The following is a 25,172-nucleotide window of genomic DNA, read 5'->3' on the forward strand; positions in this document are numbered from 1 at the left end:
GAGGCTAGCGCGTGCGCTGTAGGGGGCAGCGCGTGCGTCTTGGATTTCCTCTGTTTTGGGGGATTTGCGCATGTGTAAAGGCCTCTGGTCTTTACGCTTGTAAAAAGCACACGTAAGTATTTATTTTTACAGGTAAGTGGTGTTTTAGTGCAATTTAGAAAAAAAATTTCCACAGCTTTATTATTTTAAAGAATCTACAATAAGGTAAGTTTAGTTTTAGACCCTTTTTATTAAAAATTTATTTAAAAAAAAAAAAAAATTATTGTTTAAATTATTTTTTTAAACTTATTTATACTTAATTTAATGATTGGGATGTTTTTTTAAATTTTATTTAAAGTTTAAGTAGTGTTTTGGGGTGCAGTACTTCTCATGAGTTTGACAGTTCTTACTCTCAAACTTATGAATGAAGTTTCCCCTCCCCTGATTGGCTGAACAGTGCTCACCTGATCCCAGCCGGCACATCGCACTAACTACGCCGCTGGGTCAGGTTAGCACAGCGCGCCGACATCAGAACCTGGCCACTGAAAGGAAACCCACTGCGGGCCAGGTTTCAGATGTCGGTGCGCAGGGTGAGCGCACATCGGGGGCTTGCACGCGCGGCAAGCCCCCGACACCAAGTTCTGGGCCATAATTGCAATTACATCCATTGTTAGATGAACCTGCAACAGTGCTGTGGTATAGAATGACTGCAGTTTCATTTGACAATAGATTTTAATGCACATAATAAATGTCTTATTTAATTGTTTCCAGAGGAGCAGGACCATTCCCAGGGACTTGGTGCAGCACAAGAAACTACCTGCTGCATGCTATTATGCATATATTAGAATAGGATATAAATGCTAACATGATAGCTTACTATAACATGACCAAATTAATGTTATTGCTATGACACACTAGACTAGCGTGCAACACTTTAACAACAGAGTGGGGCAAATGTGGAATGTGATTGTTGTAGAAGAGCTTGTGAAGTGTTCATTCTGTTAATATTTACTTCTTTAATGTTATCTTATTTGTTTGTATAAAAATGTTCATCTGTTTGGTGTATTAACTGTGTTGTGGATGTGTCCAATGTGAGTTTCATTTTTGTTAAATATTGTGTAAATGTTCTTTCGTAATTTTAGTTTAAAAATAACATTTTTTTTTTTAAGTGCCTGAGATTCCTAAGATGCCAGCTGCTGAAGAAGCTAAACCAGTAACTGCTCTAACAACAGTTGAGAAGCCTGCACCAGAAGAAGGTAAAACAAAAAAAAACAGTGGGGCAAAATTCAACTTTGTCAGGCGCACAAATTGGGCATTAGCAGATTGGGCACCCATACACCCGCCCGATTTCACTTATCATTTTGTGTCCCTGCCAAAGTTAAATTTCACCCTAAATATTTTATACAAACATTTCTCAGAAGAAATATTACTTTACTCTTACAACTCTCCTTTATTTTTACTTTTTGTGCTTTTTTGTAACTTTCTTTGATTTGATTTTCTTTTGCAATAGAAGTGTTTATTGGTTTGTTATGTCTTCCAATTGTGATTGCCCTTTTTGTTACTTTTGAAAGTAGCGTTTGTTCTTGTCATGTTTCCTCTTATGCAAAGAAAAATACATTGTTCACTTTTTTGATCTCAAAACATGCAAATAGAATTTATATTATAATTATCAATTAAATAGAAAATATAATAAATAATGCAAAACATTTATTATATGGAAGCTTGGAATAAATGTAGAATCACTTTTGTAGATTATAATGATTTTATCCTTACATTTTTTATGACTATTTTAAAGGTAATTTGGTGCTCATTAAGGGGAGGAATTTTTGTGCTGTGGAATTTTCAAGTACCCATAATTAGCATCAAGCACTCCTATAAAGTTTCCCCAACAATGTGCCTCAGTCTTAAACTTAAAATAACATACCGTACTACACTAGTGTGATTTGTTAAATTTCTCTCAATAACTATTTTGTAATCTCTGTGTGAGATTACCAATTTAGTGTCATTAAGTGGGATTCTGTGCTGTGGGCCCATGATTACCAGGAACTGGGTTAAGACTACCCAACCTCGTTTGATGTAGGACCCCCACAGTCTGGTCTCAATTTGAATCTAGGTTCCAGAGGTGAAAGAAAAATGTCATTCTACCCTCTAACTTTGCTTGTTAGATGTTTTAAAATTATACTAAACTGTAAAACACACCTTTTCTTAAATAGTTTAAACTTCTTCATAGTAAAAAAACTTTGTGAGTTTAAGTAATTATAATGTTCCCTCAAATCTTCCAGTTTGTACCTGGAAGTCAGCTTCTTTTTAGATGATAGAAAACAATAAATGTTTATGTATATTTGTTTATTCTGTCATCTGTGTTTTATGTGACTGTACTTTTGTTGTCTTTGTCTTCTTGAATAATCATTTTGTCAATTTGTCTTAAAAATAATAAATTTTGAAGTGGTTGAAGTTGACAAGAGGGCTGAGCCTGCACCCATCACTGTTTCAAGAACAGTCTTACTCACTTCAGAAAAAGATAGAAAAGGTACAGAATTGTGGCATTTTGAAAAAAATGTGCTCATGCGAACACTCTTTTCTCTACTGAACACTACCAGTGCTCTGCTGGTTCATCAGAATTCTTCTTGTTTAATGGTGGTGTCTTTTGTTTCGTCAGTAATGTAATGCAATTACGTATTACTTTGTGTAGTCTTAAAATGTTTGATCCGTTTTACCCTTATCACAAACTATATAATAACTGCTATGAGAATTTTTGGGGGGTTAGTAATTTTTTTATATATTAATGCCTTTGCCTAACCCATGGAATACAGGAAATTTATCTGAATATTTGTTTACTGAAGGCCCAAGAAAAAAGTATTTATCAAGAGTGTAATTATCCTGTAGTCAAATATACCTATTCATATTTTAAGAGAGCATGTATAACTGTAAACATAATTAGACATCACAGCATTAATATCTCTAGTCACTTCGACGAAGGTTATATCAGGATGACAACACACTGCTGTGAATATTTGTCTGAGGTTGCAGTTATCCTGTAGCTACAGATCTCAGATCAATAGGACAGCATCCAACACCTTGTTTATCCTGCCTGACTCTGAATCTCAGCCAAGAGACAACTTTGCACATGGATGCTTACATGTAAGCAGAGCTGCTCTCCTCGACAGTGTAAATATTTTAAATGCATTCTGAATATTGACCACACTTATGCGGTTGCCCCCCCCACCCCCGATTACAGCAGCTTATATATAAGTACAGTGATGACAGAATAGAGAGTCGATGTTAACTTCCAGTGGGCTTTGGGTGGAGCGGGGCAATCCTGCTCCTCCAAAGGAAACATTTCCACTTACCTTAGAGGGCCACTTTGTCTTCCTGACAGCTGCTGACGTACCTTCAACTGGCAGAAAAGCTTCCCTGCTCAGGGCCGAGTTAAAGTCCAATCGGGGTCCAATTAATGAAATGAGACCCCTATTTGGATAAGTTTATGAGGCTACCACATGCTACCAATGGGTGCCTCAGCCACCGGACTGAAGTAAGCAGTTACAAATTGTGGAAGAGGGCCATACGGCTGTACACTTTATTTTAAAGGAGCCCCCGCCCTGTTCCTGCCAGGCAGAGTGGGTTAACATTCCCCCTTAATATACATGAAAATAAACTATTTGACTTCAATTTTAAAATCTTTTTGGAATTCAGGATTAAAGACTTTGGTAGAGAAGCATCTTAGTAAAAAAAAAAGCAAAGTTGAAGTGTTGTTATATTTGTTATTAATCTCTCCTTTAAAAAATACCAAAAAATAAATATTTGGAGATGGATATCCTGTTTAATTATTATTCTAGTTTGATTTATAAAAAGTATTATTTGATCATTTTTGTAGCATCCTTCAGAAACATAATTATATTTATTTGTATAGTTTACAAAATAAATGAATAACCATAGTATATTGCTTTCTTTCAACAATATGTTTCATCATACATTATTGCAGCAGTGCAATAAACTATATAATTTTTAAATATAATATTTCAAAAAGATGCTTTTCAGATGTTGAAAAGGGGTTCATTTATTCCTTTGATTTATCAATTTTTAATTAACCTTTGTTGAGATTTTCTTTCAAATGCTTCATGCAGTCATTTTAAATGCAATACATTATCATATAACTTGCTTATAAGATCTAAAGGCGGTTGAAAAATAGCAGTATTATATATATTGTGATAATTGTGTATTGTATCTGTCTGTCATTTGGTGTTACCTATTGTCCTATTATGGAACATATGGACTGAAATTTAAATCATGTTCTTTAAAATAGTTAAAGATGGCTAGACTATATCTAAAAAGGTTGCACCTGGACAACGGCTTGCGTCACCTAAAGTCATTTGGCATAGTCCCATGTGAATAGTATTAACCGATATCTTGGGGGAAATTTTAACCTCCCCCTTCTGGCAGAAACTGGGCGAGGGGCAGTTAAAATAAGGGCAGCAATTTACCCCTGGAATGCCGCTGCCTACCCGTGGGGTTGGATTTTAACCTGCTGTTTTGAGCAGCTGAGCGGGATACCTGCCGGAAGGCACCGGAATCTGGCTTTAAACATGCAGATCACACCCTGATGCAGAAGTGCTCCTCTAGGCCTCACAAGAAAACCTTGGGCCTCCCCTGCCCTGGGCTTTGTCCCAACTGGGATGCCCTCCCCCTCTCCCCACCCCGATCAAACTTCCCTAGTGCTGGGGAGCGTCCCCGTCTGCGGCCTCCTGCCACACGAAATCCCACCTGTGCCCACTGGCCAGGCAGTGGGTTCAGCTTGGAGGCTGACAAGCTACATGTAAATAAGGCCCGGCAGTGAAAATTGTTGGCTGGTTTCATTTTGTTTAACTGTATTCACTTGTATTACGTCAAACATGCATTAGTTTTAACTGTCAATGTTGTTTATCGTTACTATTCTGTTTTAGTAACTTCTGTGTGGTCTAAAACTATATTATTGTTAAAGTCTCTGAGGTTATGAAAAGGCATGTGTATGAAGAAGTTACAGAAGTCACTTACGAAGAAAGAGAAAAAATTTCTTCTCTTAAAGGTATATTAAGAAACCTTAGATTTGTGGACTATTATTCTTTTAATACTTTGTGTTACCAGTGCCATGCTGGTTCTTCTACTTGACTTTACCTCTTGTAGTATTGTATTTTATGTCTTGGCCTGTCTGTTATTATGTTATTGTACTGTTGTGTTACAAATAATATCTTGATACATTGTAAGTGTATGTACTACACACATTAAATGAACTTAAATATGCTTTGAGCAACAACATACATTTGTAAAGCAGCTTTAAGATATGCAATGTCTCAAGGCACTTCTCAAATAGGAGTAAAGAAAATAGGCACTGAGCCAGAAGGGAAGGAATGGGAGTGAGTGAACAAAAGGTTGGTTGGAAAGATGGTTTTTTTGGAGATTTTGATAGGAAGAGATGGAGTTTGTGAGGTTTATGGAGGGAATTCCAGAGAGTAGGATCTAGGCAGCTGAAGGTTCTGCAACTGCTGGTGGGCCGAAGGGAGGAACAGATACAAAAAAAGGCTGTCAGAAGAATGGAGTGCTTAGGTGGGGAGAATATAGGGCTGAAGGCAATTCGACAGGTGGGGTGAGGCCATAGAGGGCTTTGAAGACGAAGATATGGGGGCTGAACCTCCTCGGAGCGTCTCTTAGTCCACCACCATAACTGTAACGGAAATTCAGCAGCAACCTCATTACACTTGTAAACAAGGTTTCCACCGAAGTTATGGCACGGAGTGGGAGAAGCTCTGAAGAAATGAACCTGCTTAGATTTTAAATTCCATGCATTGGAATGGGTAAATCAGTGAGGATAGAGGCGCTAGGTGAGCGAAACTTTGTGCGAGCAGGATAGGTGCAGCAGAGTTTTGCACAATTAGCGATTGTGGAAGGTGGAAGCTGGGAGGCCAATTAGGTGAACTTTGGAGTAGTTGAGTCTGCAGGTGACACAGACATGCATAAGGGTTTGTGCAGCATTTGGTTGGCAGGCAGTGTTGTGAAGGTGGAATTAAGCAGAGTTTGTAGTTGAGAGGATGTGGGCCTGAAACTCAGCTCAGCATCAAACAGGGCACCAAGACTGCAATCAGTCTGAAACTTTGATAAATAAGTTTTTTACCAAGAGATGATCACTACATTACAATCATTTCAATTTGATTTTCTGACACTTGGTTGATCAAACCCAACTGTTTTATATTAATTACTGGACAAAATAATCTGTCTGTAACTATGCAAAGTTTGTACCTACCCATAAGAGAAACCATGAATTACTCTTGATCATATATGATACAACTGTTACTTAGAAACACAGTAGCTGAGGCCATAAAAAATGCAAATAAAGCACTGGGGTTCATTTCCAGAGGAATTGAATTGAAAAGCAGATAGGTTATGTTAAATGTGCATAAAACTTTGGTTAGACTACAGTTAGAATGTTGTGCACAGTTCTGGTCTCCATATTACAAAAAGGATATAGAGGCACTGGAAAAGTTGCAAAAAACATTTGCAAGGATGACACCAGAACTGAGAGATTATAACTATCAGGAAAGACTGAACAGGCTAGAAAAGAGAAGGCTGAGGGGTGACCTAATAGAGGTCTTTAAAATTATGAAGGAGTTTGATAGGGTAGATGTAGAGAAGATGTTTCCACTTCAAATCCAAAACTAGACGACACAAATATATGAGATAGTCACTAATAAATCCAATAAGGAATTTAGGAGAAGCATTTTTACTCAGAGAGTAGTTAGAATGTGGAACTTGCTACACATGGTGTAGTTGAGACGAATAATATCGGTGTATTTAAGGGGCAGCTAGATAAGTACTTGAGCGAGAAAGGAATCGAAAGATATGCAGATAGGATTAGATGTAGTAGGATGGGAGGAGGCTCATGTGGAGCATAAACACTGGCATAGACCAGTTGGGCCGAATGGTCTGTTTCTGTGTTGTAAATTTTATGTAATTTTGTTATATGGAAATTGCTGAGTCATTTTTAAATATATACTTTATTTCGCTATCATATTTTGCTCTTCAAAAAAAAACTTGAAGTGGCTTACAACAGTTTTAATAATGTCTTTAAAGTGCCTGAAGTTGCCAAGAAACGTGTGCCTGAAAAAGTTGTTCCAATCACATTTGCAGAAAGCAAGGAGATCACTCCAGTAAAAGGTACAGAGTGAAAGTACATTCATTCACACGATCTTATCACATATATTACTAATTGTAACCTTAATGTTCCATGGACTTCATCCAATAACAAGTAGTATATTGCATTTCCATTCTGTTATCTTATTCATCATGATCATCATCTCTGTTTCTTGTTTGTTCATTGTTTTGTACTGTTTTGTTTGGGTGATAATCTCGTCTGTTTTTTGTTATTATATCTTGATTTTTGTACCTGTATTTGTGGTAACATATTTATCATCTTATACTCTTCAAACCTAAACTTTTAAGTTTTTGACCACGATTTAAAATTCTAAAACTTTTTCTTCAAAACCTCTGAAGCTTTCAAGAAGATTTTACATGAAGAAACTGTTGAAGCTGACAAGACGATTTCATATGAGGAAATTGTTGAGTCCGATGATATGATTTTACATGAAGAAACTGTTCAGCTTGACGAGATAATTTTACCCGAGGAATTTGTTGAGGCTGATGAGATTTTACATGAAGGAACTGTTGAAGCGGACGAGACGATTTTATATGAGGAAAATGTTGAGCCAGATGAGATGATTTTACATGAAGAAACTGTTCAGGTTGACAAGATAATTTTATCTGAGAGAATTATTGATGCTGAGGAGAAGATTTTACGTGAAGAAATTATTGAAGTCACACCTCCAGTAAAAAAGAAAATTATTACAAAGAAAGGTATAGAACTGATTTATTAGAAGATTCTATTCTAAAGAAGTTGCTGCATCTCACAACCAATGGAAATATGTATGAAATTTTGATTTTTACATAGGTTCTCTGGGAGGTGCCCTGTTTTGTTATAATACTGTTGTCTCCAATGTTGACATCCAAATTTCAAATGTTCTCTAGTTACACTGGCCCTATTCTTACTTGTCTTTTGTTTTACATCGTGTTCTATTATTTATTATGGAGTGTAAGAGTTTGTGAATTCAATCATTTTTGGAAATCCCTCACTAAACTTAAGCTTTGCCAAACCTAACTAAATAAAAGTTCACATAAATAACAGTTAATATTTGCCAGATGTGGAGTGAACAGTCTCTCCCAGTAAGGCCATACCCAACTTACCTGAGTATAGAGAATTTAAACACTGGTTTGCAAGAGCCAAAGCTGGAGATTAACCAGCTAAAACTGTGCAGCTTAAAGTCAAAGGGTACTAGAAAGCTTCTTACTGCTTGTTCAGCTAAGACCATCTTACCTGGTAGGACAGTGGCTTGCAGAGTTTTCTAGGCTACTTTTCATGGGGCTACTTTTTGTTGTTATGTTATCTTTACTATTATTTACTGTTGTGTGCAGATGTAAAAATTATATGGAATGATTAACACTCAAAGGTTGTTTGTTAAACCTTTTTAACAAAGTTAACAAAGGTCCACTCAAAGGACCTTTGTTAACTTTGGTGCTTTCAGAGCATTGTTATGTTTACTGTTCTTTGAGTGTTACACATGTTCAATTGATTGCAGTTAATATTGCCAGTGATTTAGATCATGTATATGAAAACTAAATATTTGAACAAAAATATTTTTTGAAGTGACTACAGTTACCAAGAAGATTGAACCTAAAGGTGATGTTCTAGTCACTGCTCCAGTGAAACAAGATTTGGAACCAGTGGAAGGTACACAAATGAGTGTCACTCATTGTCTTGTGTCACTGGTGCAAAATTCATGAAACATTCTACATTTCAATACCTTTCACTTTCATCACATCATGTCATTTGCAAATGTCTGCTTCTCACAGTTCATTATTTCATTGCTTGATTAATGACTCTTGCTTCTGATTTTACTTTGTTCATTAGTTCAACTGTCCCTCATTTTAATTTTGTCACCTGGACATCATTCTTACAGTCTAATTAGGACTGAGCTTTTATAGTGAAAGGAAAATATGTTAGCCACATATAAGATTTAACTTTGAAAAACTAAATTCAAACCCTGATCTATCCAAACATTTTATTGATTATTTAGGGATGTCAGTTATTAGAGACATTTAACGTGCTGTACAACTTCACTGTGATTTATTTTTTCCAGTTTTATTTTTGTAATTCTCCTGTCCATCCTCTATGAAAGCCATCCTTTCTCAAGGGCAAAGAATAAACAAGAATTCAACATTTCCAAGGATGCTATCAAAACCACTGCTTTATTGACCCATCATGTAGCATGCTTAAGCTGTACAGGGAAGAATACTTCCCAAACATTTCTCCTTCCCTCTCACTGATGACCTGGATGAGCTGGCAAATTCAGCATCAAGTGGAAAGTTGGAAAGGAAAGGCTTGTCAAAACTAGACTATTGCAGAATTCTAGTTGATAGTTCAGTGCATTAATGCTATAGCTACGGAACCATGGGACAACTTCCTAAGATTTAAAAATATTTTTGATTTTGCTAGGGACAACATTCTATGTAATTGCGCATTTTAAGATTCGACTTTCATGGTAACACAATTTTTGACATTGTTTCTAAAGTACCCGAAGCTGAAGAAGTACCTGCTACTAAAGTTCCTGTTACTGCTCCAGGACCAGTCAAGAAACCCCTTAAAGGTACAATTTACTAAAAGCAGCTTGAAACTTAACTTACTGTTGTACATTTTAAAATACCTAACTATATAATATGTTGATGTATCATTTCTGTTTATTTTTCCTGATTGTTAAATTTAAAGTTATATAGCCCACAGGTTTCTAAATGTTGTGTACTGGTTGTATCAAATTGTCTCTTCAGTCTATTTAAAAAGTTACAATTTTGTCTGTTGTGATTCTTTCTGTTAATGTGTTTATTTGTAAATTTTGCTGTCTACGGAACTGTTTTACAGTGTGTTTTAATTTGGTGAACACTAGTGCAGTTTGGAGAGTATGACATTGTTTTGTTTTGTTTTGATGTTAGACTTCTTTTACGGAATTGCAAAATTCCTTGTTGATTTGTCACTAAATTAAATATGAAACCTTTATAGCTGCAGAACAATCCAAGTCACCTTTGAAACTAAAACCTACAGTCAAAGTTCCAAAAGAAATAGAAGATATTATAGAAATTCCAGTACTGAAGGAAAGTAGTAAGGTTCCCAAGGAAGAGAAAGATGAAGAAGAGGGTATTATATTAAAGAAGGTTGATAGATCCCCTAAAGAAGAAGACAAAGACATAGGGTTAAAACTCAGGAAACCCGCTGAAAGCCCTAAGGAAATGGAAGTTGACGAAGGACGTATATCGCTAAAGAAACCGGATATAATCTTAAAAGAGAAAGAAACAGAAAGAGAAATAATGTTACAGTTGGTTGATGAGATTCCTAAAATAGACAAAGATAAGGGGAAAAGTGTAATATTAAAGAAACCAGATAAAATCTCTATTGAACAAGATGATGCATACAAAATATTACCAAAAAAGGTTAGTAAAGCACTACCTAAAGAAGTGGAACAAAAGCCAGGGATGCTACTTAAGAAACTCGATAAGATCCCCAAACAAGAGGAAGAACCAGAAAAGGTATTAAGAAAGCTTGATGCAGTTCCTAAAAAAGAAGTCATAAAAGAAAAAGGCATAGTATCCAAGAAAGTTAATAAAATACCCTGTGATGAAGAAGATAGAGAAAAGATTGGTGAAGTGCCTAAAGCTGAAAAAGATAAAGAAAAGACAGTACCCCTAACCAGGCCAGAAACAGTTCCTATGAAGGTAGGAGAAAGAGAAAAAATATCAGTAAAGCAGGCTGAAGTTCCTGGTACAGAGAAGGATCAGGAGACCATCTTTCCATTGAAAAGGCCTGGTAAAAGCCCTATGGAACCGAAAGATGAAGAAACACATTTGAAACTGAGAAAAGGTAGTACACTTCTTAAGCCTGATGGGGACAAAAGAGAACATCCTAGTCTTAAGAAAGTTGACCTTCCCAAACCTGTTCACGAAAAACCAAGGATTGTACCATCTCCTGAAGAAGAAAAACCCAAAGGTATAGAAATTTATCCAATAGAAAGAGTACCCAGGGAGATGGTTTTAGAAAAGCCTGCATCAAAAATAATACCAGGAGAAGTTAATGCAGAAGAGGCTGATATTCCCAAGGCAACACATGAAAAGAAAATGCTACCATCTAAAGAAAAACCTCATGAGGCACCTTTAAAAATTGGTAAAGGGAAAGTCCCAGTTTCAAAAGAAGAACAGGAAATAATTCTCCTGAAAAAAATTCCCTCGAAAGAAAATGCATTGGAAGAAAAAGAACCACAAAAGATTCACAAAATACCTGAAAAGGATGTGGCATTTTCTAAAGAAAAACCACAAGTTACACCTACTAAAATTGACAAAGAGAAAGTATTAGTCTTACAAGAACAGGAACCAGTGCAGTTAGAAAAAGTCCCGTCAAAAGAAATTCCACTTGAAGAAAAAGAACCACAGAAAATACAGAAAGTTCCTGAAAAGACATTGGTGACCCCTGTAGAGAAACGTGATGCTGCACATCTTAAAATTGGAAAAGGGAAAGTGCCAGTTCTGGAAGAACAAAAGGATCATATAGAGCTGAAGAAATTTCCTTCAAAAGAAGTTGCAGCAGAAGAAAAACCACAGAAAATACCTGTAAAGAAAGTACTAACCCCCGGAGATGCTGCACATCCTAAAATTGGAAAAGGGAAAGTGCCAGTTCTGGAAGAACAAAAGGATCATATAGAACTAAAGAAATTTCCTTCAAAAGAAGTTGCAGCAGAAGAAAAACCACAGAAAATACCTGTAAAGAAAGTACTGACTCCCAGAGATGCTGCACATCCTAAAATTGGAAAAGGGAAAGTGCCAGTTCTGGAAGAACAAAAGGATCATATAGAACTAAAGAAATTTCCTTCAAAAGAAGTTGCAGCAGAAGAAAAACCACAGAAAGTACCTGTAAAGAAAGTACTGACTCCCAGAGATGCTGCACACCTTAAAGCTGGCAAAGGGAAAGTACCAGTTGCGGAAAAAGAACGGGAAATAGTACAAGTGAAAAAAGTTCCCTCTGAGAGAATCTCACCAGAAGAAGACTATGAAGTAGAATCAGAGGAAATGTCGATAGAAGAATTACGGGACAGAGAAGACTGGGAATCGGAAATAACTGAAGAAGAGGGGGAATATGGCTCATCTGTTGATTGGGAGTATGAAGATGATGAAGAACTGTATGAGGGTGTAGGTGAGACTCCTTCAAAGCCTTACAAACGACGAGGTGAGATGGCTGCTGCACATCTATCAAACTGATTGTTCATATCTTGTGCTTTGGAAAATGGATCAGTATTCCTTGATGTTGTGTGTGTTCATCTTTGTCAGACGTCTTTGTTTCTCCTGGCAATGCAGCTTGTGTTTGTGTGCATGTAGTACTGTGGTTGTCAAAAGTGTTATGTCTAAAATTCATGTCTGTTGCTTGTGTCTGGTCTACGTAGTCCTATGTTTCCCAAGGAAAAATTGTCTTAATTTGCTTTGGTGTTTGCTATTAACAGAATTATGGGTGAATTAAAATCATTTTTCATATATATCATTGAAGGCAGAGACTTCAATAAACCTTTCAAATTATCTGGTTTCATATTTTCCTCATTCTAAACTAATACGTCTTTTTCCTCATTTTAAATCTCCTCTGGCCGCATGAGTAAACCTTTGTTTAGTATATTAAACCAGTGGTAGTGCCATTTTTGATATTTTTGTGTATCTATATGTAAATATATTTTTGCATTTAAATACAATACACTTTTCTAGCCTCATTGTTTTCACCCTCGGTTATTACAGAAGCATTTTAACATATAATGATTTGGCAGGATAGTCATGACATGCCGATAATTATGTTACTATCTCACTACAGATGCTAAGGCACCAACTGATGAAGCCGGCAAGGGTAGAGGCATGCTAAGAGGTGAGAGGGGCTATCAAGCACATAGTCACAGCTATGAATCCATGCATGATTGTACACATTTATACTTGTTCCACGAGCACTACAGAACATTAGATGCAAACACATGCAGTAATATTCCAATGTACCACATCTATTTAAATGAATTATATTGCTATCTAAAGCACACTATTTAAATTTCACTCATACATTAGTGAAAAAAATCCATTAAATGTAATGTTACATTTCAATTATTTTAGAATTTAATAAGTCAAATCAATTTGCATGGCCTTCCAATTACAGTAATAATTGTTGGCTGCGTAGGCTGAATAGCAAACCATGGATTGATATTGCATTGCTTAATTTTGCATGAACTAGCTTCTCTTTAAATGCTTGCAACTCCATAAGGCAACAAATGGAGTTCAAATAATCCTACTTATTTGAGCACGAGTAATCTATTTGTATACTGCATCTGTATATTTGCTGCAATTGATGTTGGCGGGGGAGGACTTGGCCTGGAAACTAAATGGAAGAAACACCTACTATGTTTCTGTGTACATAGTTAGGTCGTGATCACCTTACTGGAATCTAATACTTTAATGCATGCGTTTTCCTCTATTTGTGTGCAAAATACAGTGTTTTCGGCTGTACAGAGTAGTTACTACTTGAATTTACTTATGCTGCCTGAAGACTATGATTACGAATCACTGATACCCCCTGGTGAATGGCGAATATATCCATGCTGAAATTATAGTGGCTGTATATGGTGTAAATCCTGTCACCTGAAATCATTATCGCATGATGGAATGCATAGACTTTGAATGATGGGCTTCCGTGCACCAATTTACCTCAGAGAAGAACCAAAACCAAGTTTGCAGAGTTTGGTCTCTTCTTAGTCAGTCAATTTCATTGCTCTGCTTGCATCGCCGTCGTTTCTTTACCAACTGAAAGTGGCACGTGGCATCTAAGTGTCTGGTTCGCATCAAACCATCTTCAGAAGCATGCAAAAAAAAGAGCCAAATAAAATCCAATGTATTTATGTTCAACTCTGAATTTTAGCGAAAAAGACACCTTCGCCTGGAGATGGAGACAAGAAGCCACTTAAACCAGGTGCAGGGAGGCCACCCTCAGAGGAGCCACCTTTTGCAGGGTTCCAGCTCAAAGCAGTCCTGCTGAAATTTGTCAAAGAGCTAAAAGATATCGTGCTGGAGGAAGCGGAGTCTATTGGTTCTTCTGCCGTCTTCGAATGCCAGATCTCCCCGTCTACAGCATTAACATCATGGATGAAGGATGAGAGCACTGTGAGAGAAAGTCCTAAATATAAATTTACCTCCGATGGCAAAGATAGAAAGTTGCATATCATTGATGTGCAGCTTTCAGATACTGGTGAATATACCTGTGTAGGCCGCCTCGGCAAGCAAGAAAAGACGTCTACAGCAAAACTAATTGTCCAAGGTATTTTGCATTCCTGTCTGAGGTATTGCACGGCGCACACCAAGAACAAGACTGCGCATTGTATTAAAATAGTTGCAACTTGGGAATCCTGCTGAAAGTTATAGTTCTTTTCAGTCTAATTATTAAGCTCAAGTGCTCAGTTACATACTGTTGCCATGTTGTTGCACAAGACTTCATCAATTCAGTGTAATCCAAATCACTAGATTTGAAATATTAGATGTGGCAAAAGGTTTTTGAATGCTTTGTATAAAATGTACATTTTGTTTTATTAGAGAAAGTTAATTGCTATTTTCCCCAAAATGTTTTAGAACTACCAGTGGCATTCTTTAAAACATTGGATGAGGAAACCACCATCTTCAAAGGACAGCTCCTATATCTGACCTGTGAGCTGACCAAAGATAAAGTGGTGATTTGGAAGAAGGATGGTGAACCTATTTTAGACACAGACGGCAAATACGCAATTAGTGTCATCGGTTTGCAGCGTTCCATTACTATCACAAATTCAGATTTTGATGATGCTGGAGTGTATTCCGTTGAGACTGCTAACATAAGATGCGAGGGAAAAGTTTATGTGCAAGGTTAGTATATGTGAACGATCTTGTATATTTGAAGCAGCAATAAATGAGGATTTTAGGACTGGTTTTAGTTTATATATTTTTATCCATTGTAGAGATTGTAAGGAAGTGGTTTGTTAAACCTGTTCGGGACCAGCGGGTCAAACAAAAAGAAAATGCCGTCTTTGAATGTGAAATTGCAAAAGACACTCCAAATATCAAATGGTTCAGAGGTGAAGAGGAGATTCCAATGGAACCCACTGCAAAAACTGAAATTAAGAAAGTTGGCAAAATTCTTACTCTCATTGTGAAGAATGCAACTCCAGAAGATATTGGTGAATACACAGTGGAGGTGGAAGGACAGGCTTCTACAGCCAATCTGATCGTTGATGGTAAGTTTTCTATTACGTGTAGAAGTGTGCACCCCACTTGCTCTTCCAGCATTGATAATCTGTATATTTTAATGATTTTAGGTAGGGCATGCACTTCCTAGTGTCACAATTTTTAGTCACCATTGTACATTGCTATGTCAGCAATTCCCATTCTTTTCCTACATGGACTGAAATGATGGCCTGGAATTTACAGGGCCTACGATGGCATACGCACAGTGTACATCGTCGTAAGTGCTGTGAATGGCCCCGCAAGTGCCGGGTTTCCGCATGTGATGTGCATGCGCAAAAACCCGGAACTTGCAATCTGTCAAGTTTCTCCTTGATACTCACTTACATTTCAAATTCGTTTAGGTTATTTTTGTCCCATTTAAAAATGTGCCCCATGGATGCGTGGGCCTTTACGCAGGCATACGTCTGCAGGTCCAGGACGGCAAATGTCCGAAACTCCGGAGACATAAGGAAAGTACATACTTTTCTTGCGGTTCGGAGACGCACGCCGGCGGCAAGCCTCCAACCACAGTTTCCAGGCCAATAAATAGCAGGCTCTAGCCATGAGTGGCTTTTTGGAGCCAGATCCTGAAGTCTCTGGCCTAGAAATTGAGTTTGCGCTGCGCCAGGGCTTTAGCGCCGGAAGTTAGCGCCGGCGCTAAGTCCCTTTGCGCGCGCCAAAAATTCAGTAGCGCCGCGCCCAAACGGCTGCCGGCGCTACTGAAGGGTTTTAGCGCCTGATAACTGGCGCAACGCGCCGCATTGCGGTGCTATTCCGGCGCTGCGGCGCCCGCTGCGGTGCGGCAGGCTCGGGAAGTGCAGGCCTCCTCCTTCCGTTAAGGAGGAGCTGCCTGCACCCGGCCGCGGCCCGCGCAAATCTCTTCAAAAATGAGCCCGGCACCTCGGACAAGTGCCGGGCTTGCATCTGTTCCGGGGGGGGGGGGGGGGGGAGAAGTCCGGGGAGGGAGCTGCGGGCAGGCGGCCGGCGGGAAAGCGGCCGGCCGCCGCGCCTCCTTAAAGCGCCGGCGCAGACCCCGGCAACACTCGTTTGCCGGAGTCTTAGTTGCGGCTGCCACTGGCGAGGCGGCCGCAACTGAATTTCGGCTTGGGGCCGGGTTACCACGGCAACCGGGACGCTGCGCACACCGATGACGTCATCGGTGCCGGCGCAGCGCTACCGGTCTACCGCCGCGGAAGGGCCCCAGGCAATTTAGGAACCGGCGCCAATTGCAGCGCTAGGCCCTCTAGCGCCGCAAAATCGGTGCTAAGGGCACTGAATTTCTAGGCCTCTATCTTGTGTATATATAAAAATATATATATATATCAACTGACCTGTGGGCAACACCACAGGCAAGTTACTAGTTTAATATAATGATTCCTGTGTTGTTTATCAACATGAAATAGAAACCTCTGACAGATTATTTTGATATATTCCAATTGTAGAATTAAATAATTTTACTGTACATCACAGAAGGGGGCCATAGGGCCCATCCGCTTAGTTGACTTCCCTGCCCTTTCTCCATAACCATTTAAATTTTTCAAATATTTATCCACTTCCCTTTTCGAAGATATTATGGATTCCACTTCCACCACTTTGTCTGGTAGGGCATTCCTACCCTAACAACCCTGTACATGAAAAGAATTATCCTAACCTCTCACTTTGTTCTTTCAGTGATAATCTTAAATTTATGCTCTCCTGTTACTGCCTCATTGATCAGTGGAAATAGGGAAACCCCTTCATAATTTTGAGTACTCCTATTATCACCTAACTCTGCCCCTACCTCAGCTCATCTGCTGCTGAAAACCCCATCCATGCCTTTGTTATCTCTAGACTTGACTATTCCAACACTCACCTGACTGGCCTCCCATCTTCCACCTTCGTAAACTTGAGCTCATCCAAAACTCTGCTGCACCAAGTCCCATTCACCCATGACTCCTTTGCTTGCTGACCTAAATTAGCTTTTGATCCAACAACGTCTAAATTTTAAAATTCTCATCCTTGTTTTTAAATCCCTCCATGGCCTCGCCCCTCCCTGTCTCTGTAACCTCCTCCAGCCCTAGAACCCTCCGAGATCTCTATGCTCTTCCAATTCTGGCATCTTGCGATTAAAATGGGGAGAGAAAAGCTAACTAAACAATTTTAACTCTGCTGTGTCTTTATAAATGTTTCAGCTCGAGAATCGGTTTGCAATCCAACAGCTGTAAATCCAGTTGCCAGCAAGAATTTCTTGGCAAATTGAACTTGCTATTAGGACGATTTACCTTATGACTTATAGGCCCAGAAATTCAGGTCGGAGGCTTCCCGCGGGTGCAAGCCTCCAACCTGCACTTACCTTGCGCGCCGGCCGTTGAGCTGTGGGCCTGTGTGGTATTCCGATCCTGGGCCTGCTCCAACTGCCGGCGCGCAGTGCTTGCGTATCCCAGGGGCGCAGTTAGTTCGATGCGTCCCTGGGATCACGTGGGCCATGGAGAGCCAATGGTAGCAGGGAAGGCTTCATTCACAAATTTGACAGGAAGAGCTGTCAAACCTATAATTACTATAAGCCCCAAAACATAACTAAAACTTCAAATAATTTTTTTTTTTATCACATTTTTAAAATAACTATAAATTACATGAAATAACTATTATAAACAATAATTAAAAATTTTGAAAAATTAATTACATTTTCTAATGGGGCTAAAAATAAACTTACCCTTCTTTAAAGTATTTAAAAATAATAAACCTGTGGAAAAAATGTTTTACTTTTAATTAATTCACCACTTACCTTGTTAAAAGCAGGCCTTGCACCTGCTTTTTAAGAGTGTAACTGCTGGAGACTTACCCTCCCGGAGAAACTGGCAAAAAAAACGTAAGTTCGATGCGCACGTGCTGCCTCTCCGACGCACGCGTTCCACCTGTCAACCCCTTCTTTCAAGGGAGCGGAAGTTCCGGTTTCCCACGCATGCGCAGTGCATGCACGAAATCGGCACTTTCGTTGGGCCTACGCGTGAGTACCCAACGCATACTCACACGTGGGGACCTGAATTTCTGGGCCATTATTTTTACCGACTGTTATATTATAGCAATTAATTGTTATTTGCTAAAAAATGTATTGATTCTGGGACGATCTTTCATCCTTCAGTGTGGATGTAATGCATCCACTACATGGATTCCGCTGGCCATCAATATCCTTCTCTACAGTTGGTAAAATAATTCAAGAAATTACAACCTGGAAGCAGGCCATTCAACCCAACCAGTCCGTGCTGATGTTTATCCTCCACATGAACAGTATTCCTAATCCCATGTACTTGTTCAGTTCCCATTTCTCTTTATTCCCATTTCGTCAGCCACTTATCTAACCTATTCTGAAATGTTCACATGGTCTCTGCTTCAATCTTTAACTCTGGCAGTGCAGTCCATAACCTCATAACCTTCTCCTGCTCTATGTCATAAATCTCTTACATTTAATCTTATATTCATTTTCCCTTGTCCTAGACCCTTCAGTTCTGTCCCATCCCTTCATAATTTTAAATCTCTATCAGATCACCTTTTACTCTCCTCTGTTCTAATGAAAACAGCTCCAGTTTTTCAAGTCTTCGTATTTATATTACATCATAACAGGCAGCATCCAAGTGAATCTGTACTTACCCTCTCTACTGCCTCAACATCCTTCTTGTTGTAAAGCAAAATACTGTGGATGCTGGAAATCTGAAATACAAAGAGAAAATGCTGGAAATACTCAGCCACTCAGGCAGCATCTGTGGCGAGAAACAGAGTTAACGTTTCAGATCGATGACCTTTCGTCAGAAGTTCTTGTAGAGTGGGGCCCAAAACTGCATGCAGCACTCCAACTGTGGTCTTACTAAGATTTTTATGTAGATTTACCATTACATCTTGACTTTTATATTCTGTACTTCTTGCCATAAAACCAAGTATTCCATTAGCTTTTTATGGCCTTATCCACGAGGTACTGCTTTTAATATCATGTGAATGTGAACCGCCAAATCCCTCTGCTCTTCCACATCACCCAGCTTACTCCCATTCAAAGTATAATTATTACTTTTTTTTAACCAAAATGCACCAACTCACATTTACTGATATTGAATTCCATCTGCCACTTTTTTGCCCATTCCACCATCTAATCAATATCCCCTTGTAGCTTTCTTTGGTCCTCAGAATTATTTACTATGCCTCCAATTTTAGTATCTTCTACAAATCTGGACACTACTCTCACAAGCTCTTTTTCCAAATCAGTGATGTACACAATAAACAGAAGCGGTCCCAGAACACATCCTGTGGGACAGCACCAACTACTTCCAACCACATTGACAAATTGCTCTAACCCTTACTCTCTGTTTCCTCCCTTCTAATGGCCCAGAAATTCGGGTCGGGAGCTTCCCGCGGGTGCAAGCCCCCGACCTGCACTTACCTTGCGCGCCGGCACTTGAGCTGTAGGGCCCCGTGGAATTCCGCTCCGGGGCCTGGCCCAGCTCCGGCGCGCTGTGCTTGCGTGTCCCAGGGGCATAGTTAGTGCGATGCGTCTCCTGGGATCATGTGGGCCATGGGCAGCCAATCGGCGCAGGGAAAAGCCCATTCATAAGTAGTGACAGGAAGACCTGTCAAAACTTATAAATACTACGGCCCCAAAATAGTAGTAAACCTTCAAATAAATTTTTAAAAATCATCACACTTTTTAAATAAACTATAAATTACATTAAATAACTATTTTAAACAATAATTTAAATTTTTGAAAAAAATAATTTTATATTCAAACGGGGCTAAAAATAAATTACCTTGCTTTAAAGTATTTACAAATAATAAACCTGTGGAAAAAATGTTTTAATTTTAATTAATTGACCACTTACCTTTTAAAATGCAGGCCTTACGCCTGGTTTTTACATTTTTTAAATCTAAAGACTTACCCTCACGGAAAAACCTGCAAAAAAAACGTAAGTTCAAAGCGCACGCGCAGACTCCCCTGTGCACGCGTTCGACCTCTGAACCCCTTCGTTCAGAGGAACGGAAGTGCCGGTTTCCTGCGCATGCGCAGTGCATGCAAGAAACCGGCACTTCCATCGGGCCCACGCGTGAGTACCCCGTGCGTACTCACCCATGGAGACCCGAATTTCTGGGCCAATCAGTTTGTAATCCAATTTGCTACCCCCTTCCTAGTTCCATATCCCATAATCTTCTCCAATAGTCTCCTATGTCTGTGCATACCACATCCACTGCATTTCTCCCATGCACCATATCTGTCACCTCCTCAAAGAATGAAAGGCATCCATGTGATCTCCACTGTGTTTATGTAGAGATGCATATAGGGATTTTAAGGCTGTAATCACATTTTGGAGTTAAGATGATAGTTATAAACCAGAGGCACTTTGCTCTGGGAGTTTACCCCACCCAAATCCCTCAATGAGGTTGTTGCCTTGTAGTTACTCCTACTCTACATCAGTTTTGATTTGTAGTACAGTACCAATAAAAGAAACAGACAGTATGCCGATACAGAGACGGAATTCTGAGCGTAAAGTTGAAGTATGATTGATTAAATGAGTAATAAACTACAGAAGGAAAGTACGATTTTCCATCCACCTATTGTCCTAACACACAACCTGTATGGCACTTTGGGGGAGAAATTGGGTGAGTAGCGCCACCTGTTAGTGTCTAAAGAGGCAGTCAGTGGCTGTAGCGCCACTGGCTGTGTCTCCCGCGATATTCAGTAGGGGCGCTAATGGTGGCGTTAGGCATTTGCGCTGCGCTGCGCCGCCACCGATGACGTCATCGGTGTGCGCAGCGCCCCATTCGTGCCCCATTCGCGATATTTGGTAGCTGCGCCGTTCGCTACCCGCGCCCGGTTCATGGGGCCTTACTGTGCCTGCAGCGGCGCAAGTTAAGGTGGAGGTGCGGGGCGGCCGCTTTTTCGGCAGCCGCCTGCCAGCACCTCCGTCCCCGGCCTCCTAACCCCCCCCCCCCCCCCCGCGGCATTGCCGGCTGTTTCCCGAGAGCCCGGCACTTCTCCTTGTTGCCGGGCTCATTTGCCGGCACTCGCGAGCGGGGATCACGCTGTTGCAGGCACCTCCCCCTTAACAGTGGGAGGAAGGCCTGCAGTACCGCAGCGTGCCATGCCGCAGCGTGTGGCGTTGCGGCACGTTGCGCTGCGATAATCAGTTTCAGCGCCCTAAGAGGGACGCGGAGCGCCTCGAGCCTCGCCCCGTGTCCCTCGAGCGGCACTGAAACTGAATTTCTGGCGATCGGTATTACTCCGATCGCTGCGCTAAATCCTGCGCTCAGGCGACTTTTGCGCCACTTGGGCGCCCCAACCCAATTTCTAGGCCTTTATGTTTACTGCGCAATGTACAAAAAATAAAATGCATAGGTTGAGAGCTTCCCTTTTTAAGATTCTTCTAAACACTTCTATGTTACATTTATAAAGAGGCCACAAAATAAAGTCCTGATGTGGGCTGAAATTATAATAACAGAAATAAGCATCAAACAAGCTTCTCAAATCCGTGCCCCTCTTTCCCACAATTCCAGGGTAATTTCCCTCCAATCAGGTTTCCGCCCGGTCACTACTGAAATGATCCTTATCAAAGTCACAAATAACACCCTATGTGACTGTGGTAAGCTATCCCTCCTCACCTTTCTCGACCTATCTGCAGCCTTCGACACAGTTGTTCATACCATCCTCCGTCAACACACCATCAACACCTCTCCATCGTCCAGCTGGGTAGAACTGCCCTTGCCTGGTTCCATTCTTGTTTATCGAATCATAGCCAGAGAATCACCTGCAATGGCTTCTCTTCCCACTCCCACACTACTACCTCTGGAGTACCCCAAGGGTCTATCCTTGGCCCCCTTCTATTTCTCATCTACATAACTGCCCCTCGGTGACATCATCCGAAAGCACTACGTCAGGTTCCACATGTATGCTGACGACACTCAGCTTTATTTTACCCATACCTCTCTTGACCCAGCCACTGTCTCTGATTTGTCACACTGTTTTTCCAACATCCAGTATTGGATTAGCAGAAATTTCCTCCAACTAAATATTGCAAAAACCGAAACCATTGTCTTTGGTCCCCGCCATAAACTCTGTTCCCTGACCACTGTTTCCATCCCTCTCCCTGGGAACTGTCTGAAGCTGAGCTGGATGGTTTGAAACCTTGATGGTATGTTTGACCACGAGATGAGATTCCAACCACATACCCGCTCCATCACTAAGACTGCCTACTTCCACCTCCGTAACGTCGCCCAACTCCGAAACTGCTCAGATCATCTGCTGCTGAAACCCTCATTCATGCCTTTGTTACATCTAGACTTGACTATTCCAATGTTCTCCTAGCCGGCCTCCCATTTTCCACCCTACATAAACTTGTGCTCATCCAAAACTCTGCTGCCCATATCTTCGCTCGCACCAAGTCATGTTCACCCATCACCCCGGTACTTTACATAGGATATACGGCACAGAAACAGGCCATTCGGCCCAACCAGTCCGTGCCAGTGTTTATGCTCCACTCGAGCCTCCTCCCATCTTTCCTCATCTAACTCTATCAGTATAACCCTCTATTCCCTTCTCCCTCATATGCTTATCTAGCATCCCCTTAAATGCATCTATACTATTCACCTCAACTACTCCCTGTGGTAACGAGTTCCACATTCTCACCACCCTCTGGGTAAAGAAGTTTCTTCTGAATTCCCTATTTGTTTTCTTGGTGACTGTCTTGATGGAATCTTCCCTACAGGTGGAAACACTATCTACTCTATCAAACCCTTTCATAATTTTAAAGACCTCTGTAAGGTCACCACTCAGCCTTTTCTTTTCAAGAGAAAAGAGACATCCTCTCCTGATAGGTATAACCTCACATTTCTGGCATCATCCTTGTAAATCTTTTTTGCACCCTCTCTAGTGCCTCTATATCCTTTCTATAATATGACGACCAGAATTGTACACAGCACTCCAAGTGTGATCTAACCAAAGTTCGATACAGGTTCAGAATAACTTCTCTACTTTTCAATTCTATTCCTCTAGAAATAAACCCTAGTGCTTGGTTTGCTTTTTTTTTTACAGCCTTATTAACCTGTATCCCTATTTTTAGTGATTTGCGTACTTGCTGACGTAGACTGTCTCCCGGTCTGACAACGCTGCAATTTTAAAATACTCACCCTTTTTTTCAAATCCCTCCAGGGCCTCGTCCCCTTCCTATCTCTGTAACCTCCAGCCCTACAAGCCATTGAGATCTCTGCGCTCCTCCAATTCTGGCATCTTGTGCACTCCCAATTTTAATCGCTCCCCCATTGGTGGCCGTACTTTCAGCTGCCTTGGCCCCAAGTTCTGGAATTCTCTCCCTAAACCTCGCTGCCTCTCTACCTCTCTCTTCTTTAAGATCCTCTTTAAAACCTATCTCTTTGACCAAGCTTTTGGTCATCTGTCCTGATATCTCCTTCTGTGGCTCGGTGTCAACATTTCTATTGATGACGCTCTTGTTAAGCACCTTGGGACATTTTGCTACGTTAAAGGTGCTATGTAAATGCAAGTTGTTCTTGTGTCTATTGTACGTTTCCCAAAAAAGTGGAGATTATATAAATCAGGAATTCATGATCATGGAAATCTTGTGTAGACTTTTCAGGTCTGCTTGTGATGATATACTTTCAGCATTCTACTCGAATGGGAAAATGACATTTAATCTTGTATTTTCAGAACGAGAGTTAGACATACTTTCAGAACTACAAAGTGTGGAAGTATATGAGAAAGAAACAGCCACCTTTGAAACCGAGATCTCGCAAGACGTTCCAGTTGAGTGGAAGCTCAAGGGAGAGATCCTACGCCCATCACCTGTAAGCTTTTTTTCAAATCTGCAATTTTTATCGTAAAAAAATGTGGAATTCAAGATCGTAATGTTATTTTGTTAAAAACCCTAAATTATGTTTTTTTAAATTTGCAGACCTGTGAAATGAAAGCAGAAGGTGCAAAACGTTTCTTGGTCCTTCATGATGTCAAACTGGATCAAGCTGGTGAAGTTGACTTCAAGGCACTCAACGCCACATCCGTTGCTTACCTGAGAGTGAAAGGTAACTAATAATTCTTGAAGGAAATATTCAGAGTAGTTTTCTTTATGATGACAAAGGGTGAGGAATTTTAAAGAAAATGGAACTGATATAGTTTGTTTTTCTTAATTTATCTTTCACTAAAATGTAATATTGTTTACAGAAATTGAACTTGACTTTGCGGTGCCGCTGAAAGACGTGACTGTTCCAGAAAAACGTCAGGCACAGTTTGAGTGTGCACTTAACAAGGAGATTCCCAAAATTCTGTGGTTGAAAGGTACCGACATACTTAAGGCTGGTGATAAGTATGATTTAGTTGCTGATGGAAAGAAGCACATTCTTGTTATCAATAATTCATCCTTTGATGACGAAGGAGATTACACCGCTGAAATTGAAGGCAAGAAATCGACTGCAAAACTGACTGTAACTGGTAGGTTTTTTGATTACTTACATTTCATGGTTAAACTGTATACTGGTTTAATGTGTTGGTAACATTTAATTGATTTAACCTCATTTTGGTTATGGTTTGACGGGTGTGACAAAATGTTTCTGAAGTCCTATTCAAATATATGGGTGGGTTGATTATTTCATTGTGTATCTTTTCCATGAGACCCACTTCTTGCACCCTCGATCCTATTCCCACTAAACTGCTGACCACCCAACTTACCTTCCTGGCTCCCATGTTAGCTGATATTGTTAATGGTTCTCTCTCCTCAGGTACTGTCCCCCTCTCCTTCAAATCTGCTGTCATCATCCCTCTCCTTAAAAAGAAAATCCTT

At 40.1% G+C, this 25,172-nt stretch overlaps 1 protein-coding gene across 50 annotated transcripts in view; it reads left to right on the plus strand.

Moving 5' to 3' along the window:
- The window catches only part of LOC147120302 (titin-like), a 359,546-nt gene that overhangs the window by 202,581 nt on the left and 131,793 nt on the right, over nt 1-25,172 (plus strand). For 36 of the 50 annotated variants that reach the window (XM_085986008.1, XM_085986012.1, XM_085986020.1 and 33 more), the window contains 15 exons: nt 1,149-1,235; nt 2,426-2,509; nt 4,958-5,041; nt 7,081-7,164; nt 7,501-7,860; nt 8,708-8,791; nt 9,633-9,707; nt 10,115-12,325; nt 12,953-13,003; nt 14,039-14,434; nt 14,743-15,012; nt 15,105-15,380; nt 24,047-24,183; nt 24,291-24,417; nt 24,557-24,823. In XM_085986008.1, the coding sequence (XP_085842134.1) occupies nt 1,149-1,235; nt 2,426-2,509; nt 4,958-5,041; nt 7,081-7,164; nt 7,501-7,860; nt 8,708-8,791; nt 9,633-9,707; nt 10,115-12,325; nt 12,953-13,003; nt 14,039-14,434; nt 14,743-15,012; nt 15,105-15,380; nt 24,047-24,183; nt 24,291-24,417; nt 24,557-24,823 (4,593 nt within the window). The remainder of the gene's footprint in view (nt 1-1,148; nt 1,236-2,425; nt 2,510-4,957; nt 5,042-7,080; nt 7,165-7,500; nt 7,861-8,707; nt 8,792-9,632; nt 9,708-10,114; nt 12,326-12,952; nt 13,004-14,038; nt 14,435-14,742; nt 15,013-15,104; nt 15,381-24,046; nt 24,184-24,290; nt 24,418-24,556; nt 24,824-25,172) is intronic. The other 14 variants (XM_085986038.1, XM_085986060.1, XM_085986056.1 and 11 more) reach the window with 12 other exon arrangements.

The sequence above is a fragment of the Somniosus microcephalus genome, chromosome 4, assembly GCF_052327205.1.
Source record: "Somniosus microcephalus isolate GS21.2 chromosome 4, FLI_Smic_1.0, whole genome shotgun sequence".
NCBI classification, from domain to species: domain Eukaryota; kingdom Metazoa; phylum Chordata; class Chondrichthyes; order Squaliformes; family Somniosidae; genus Somniosus; species Somniosus microcephalus.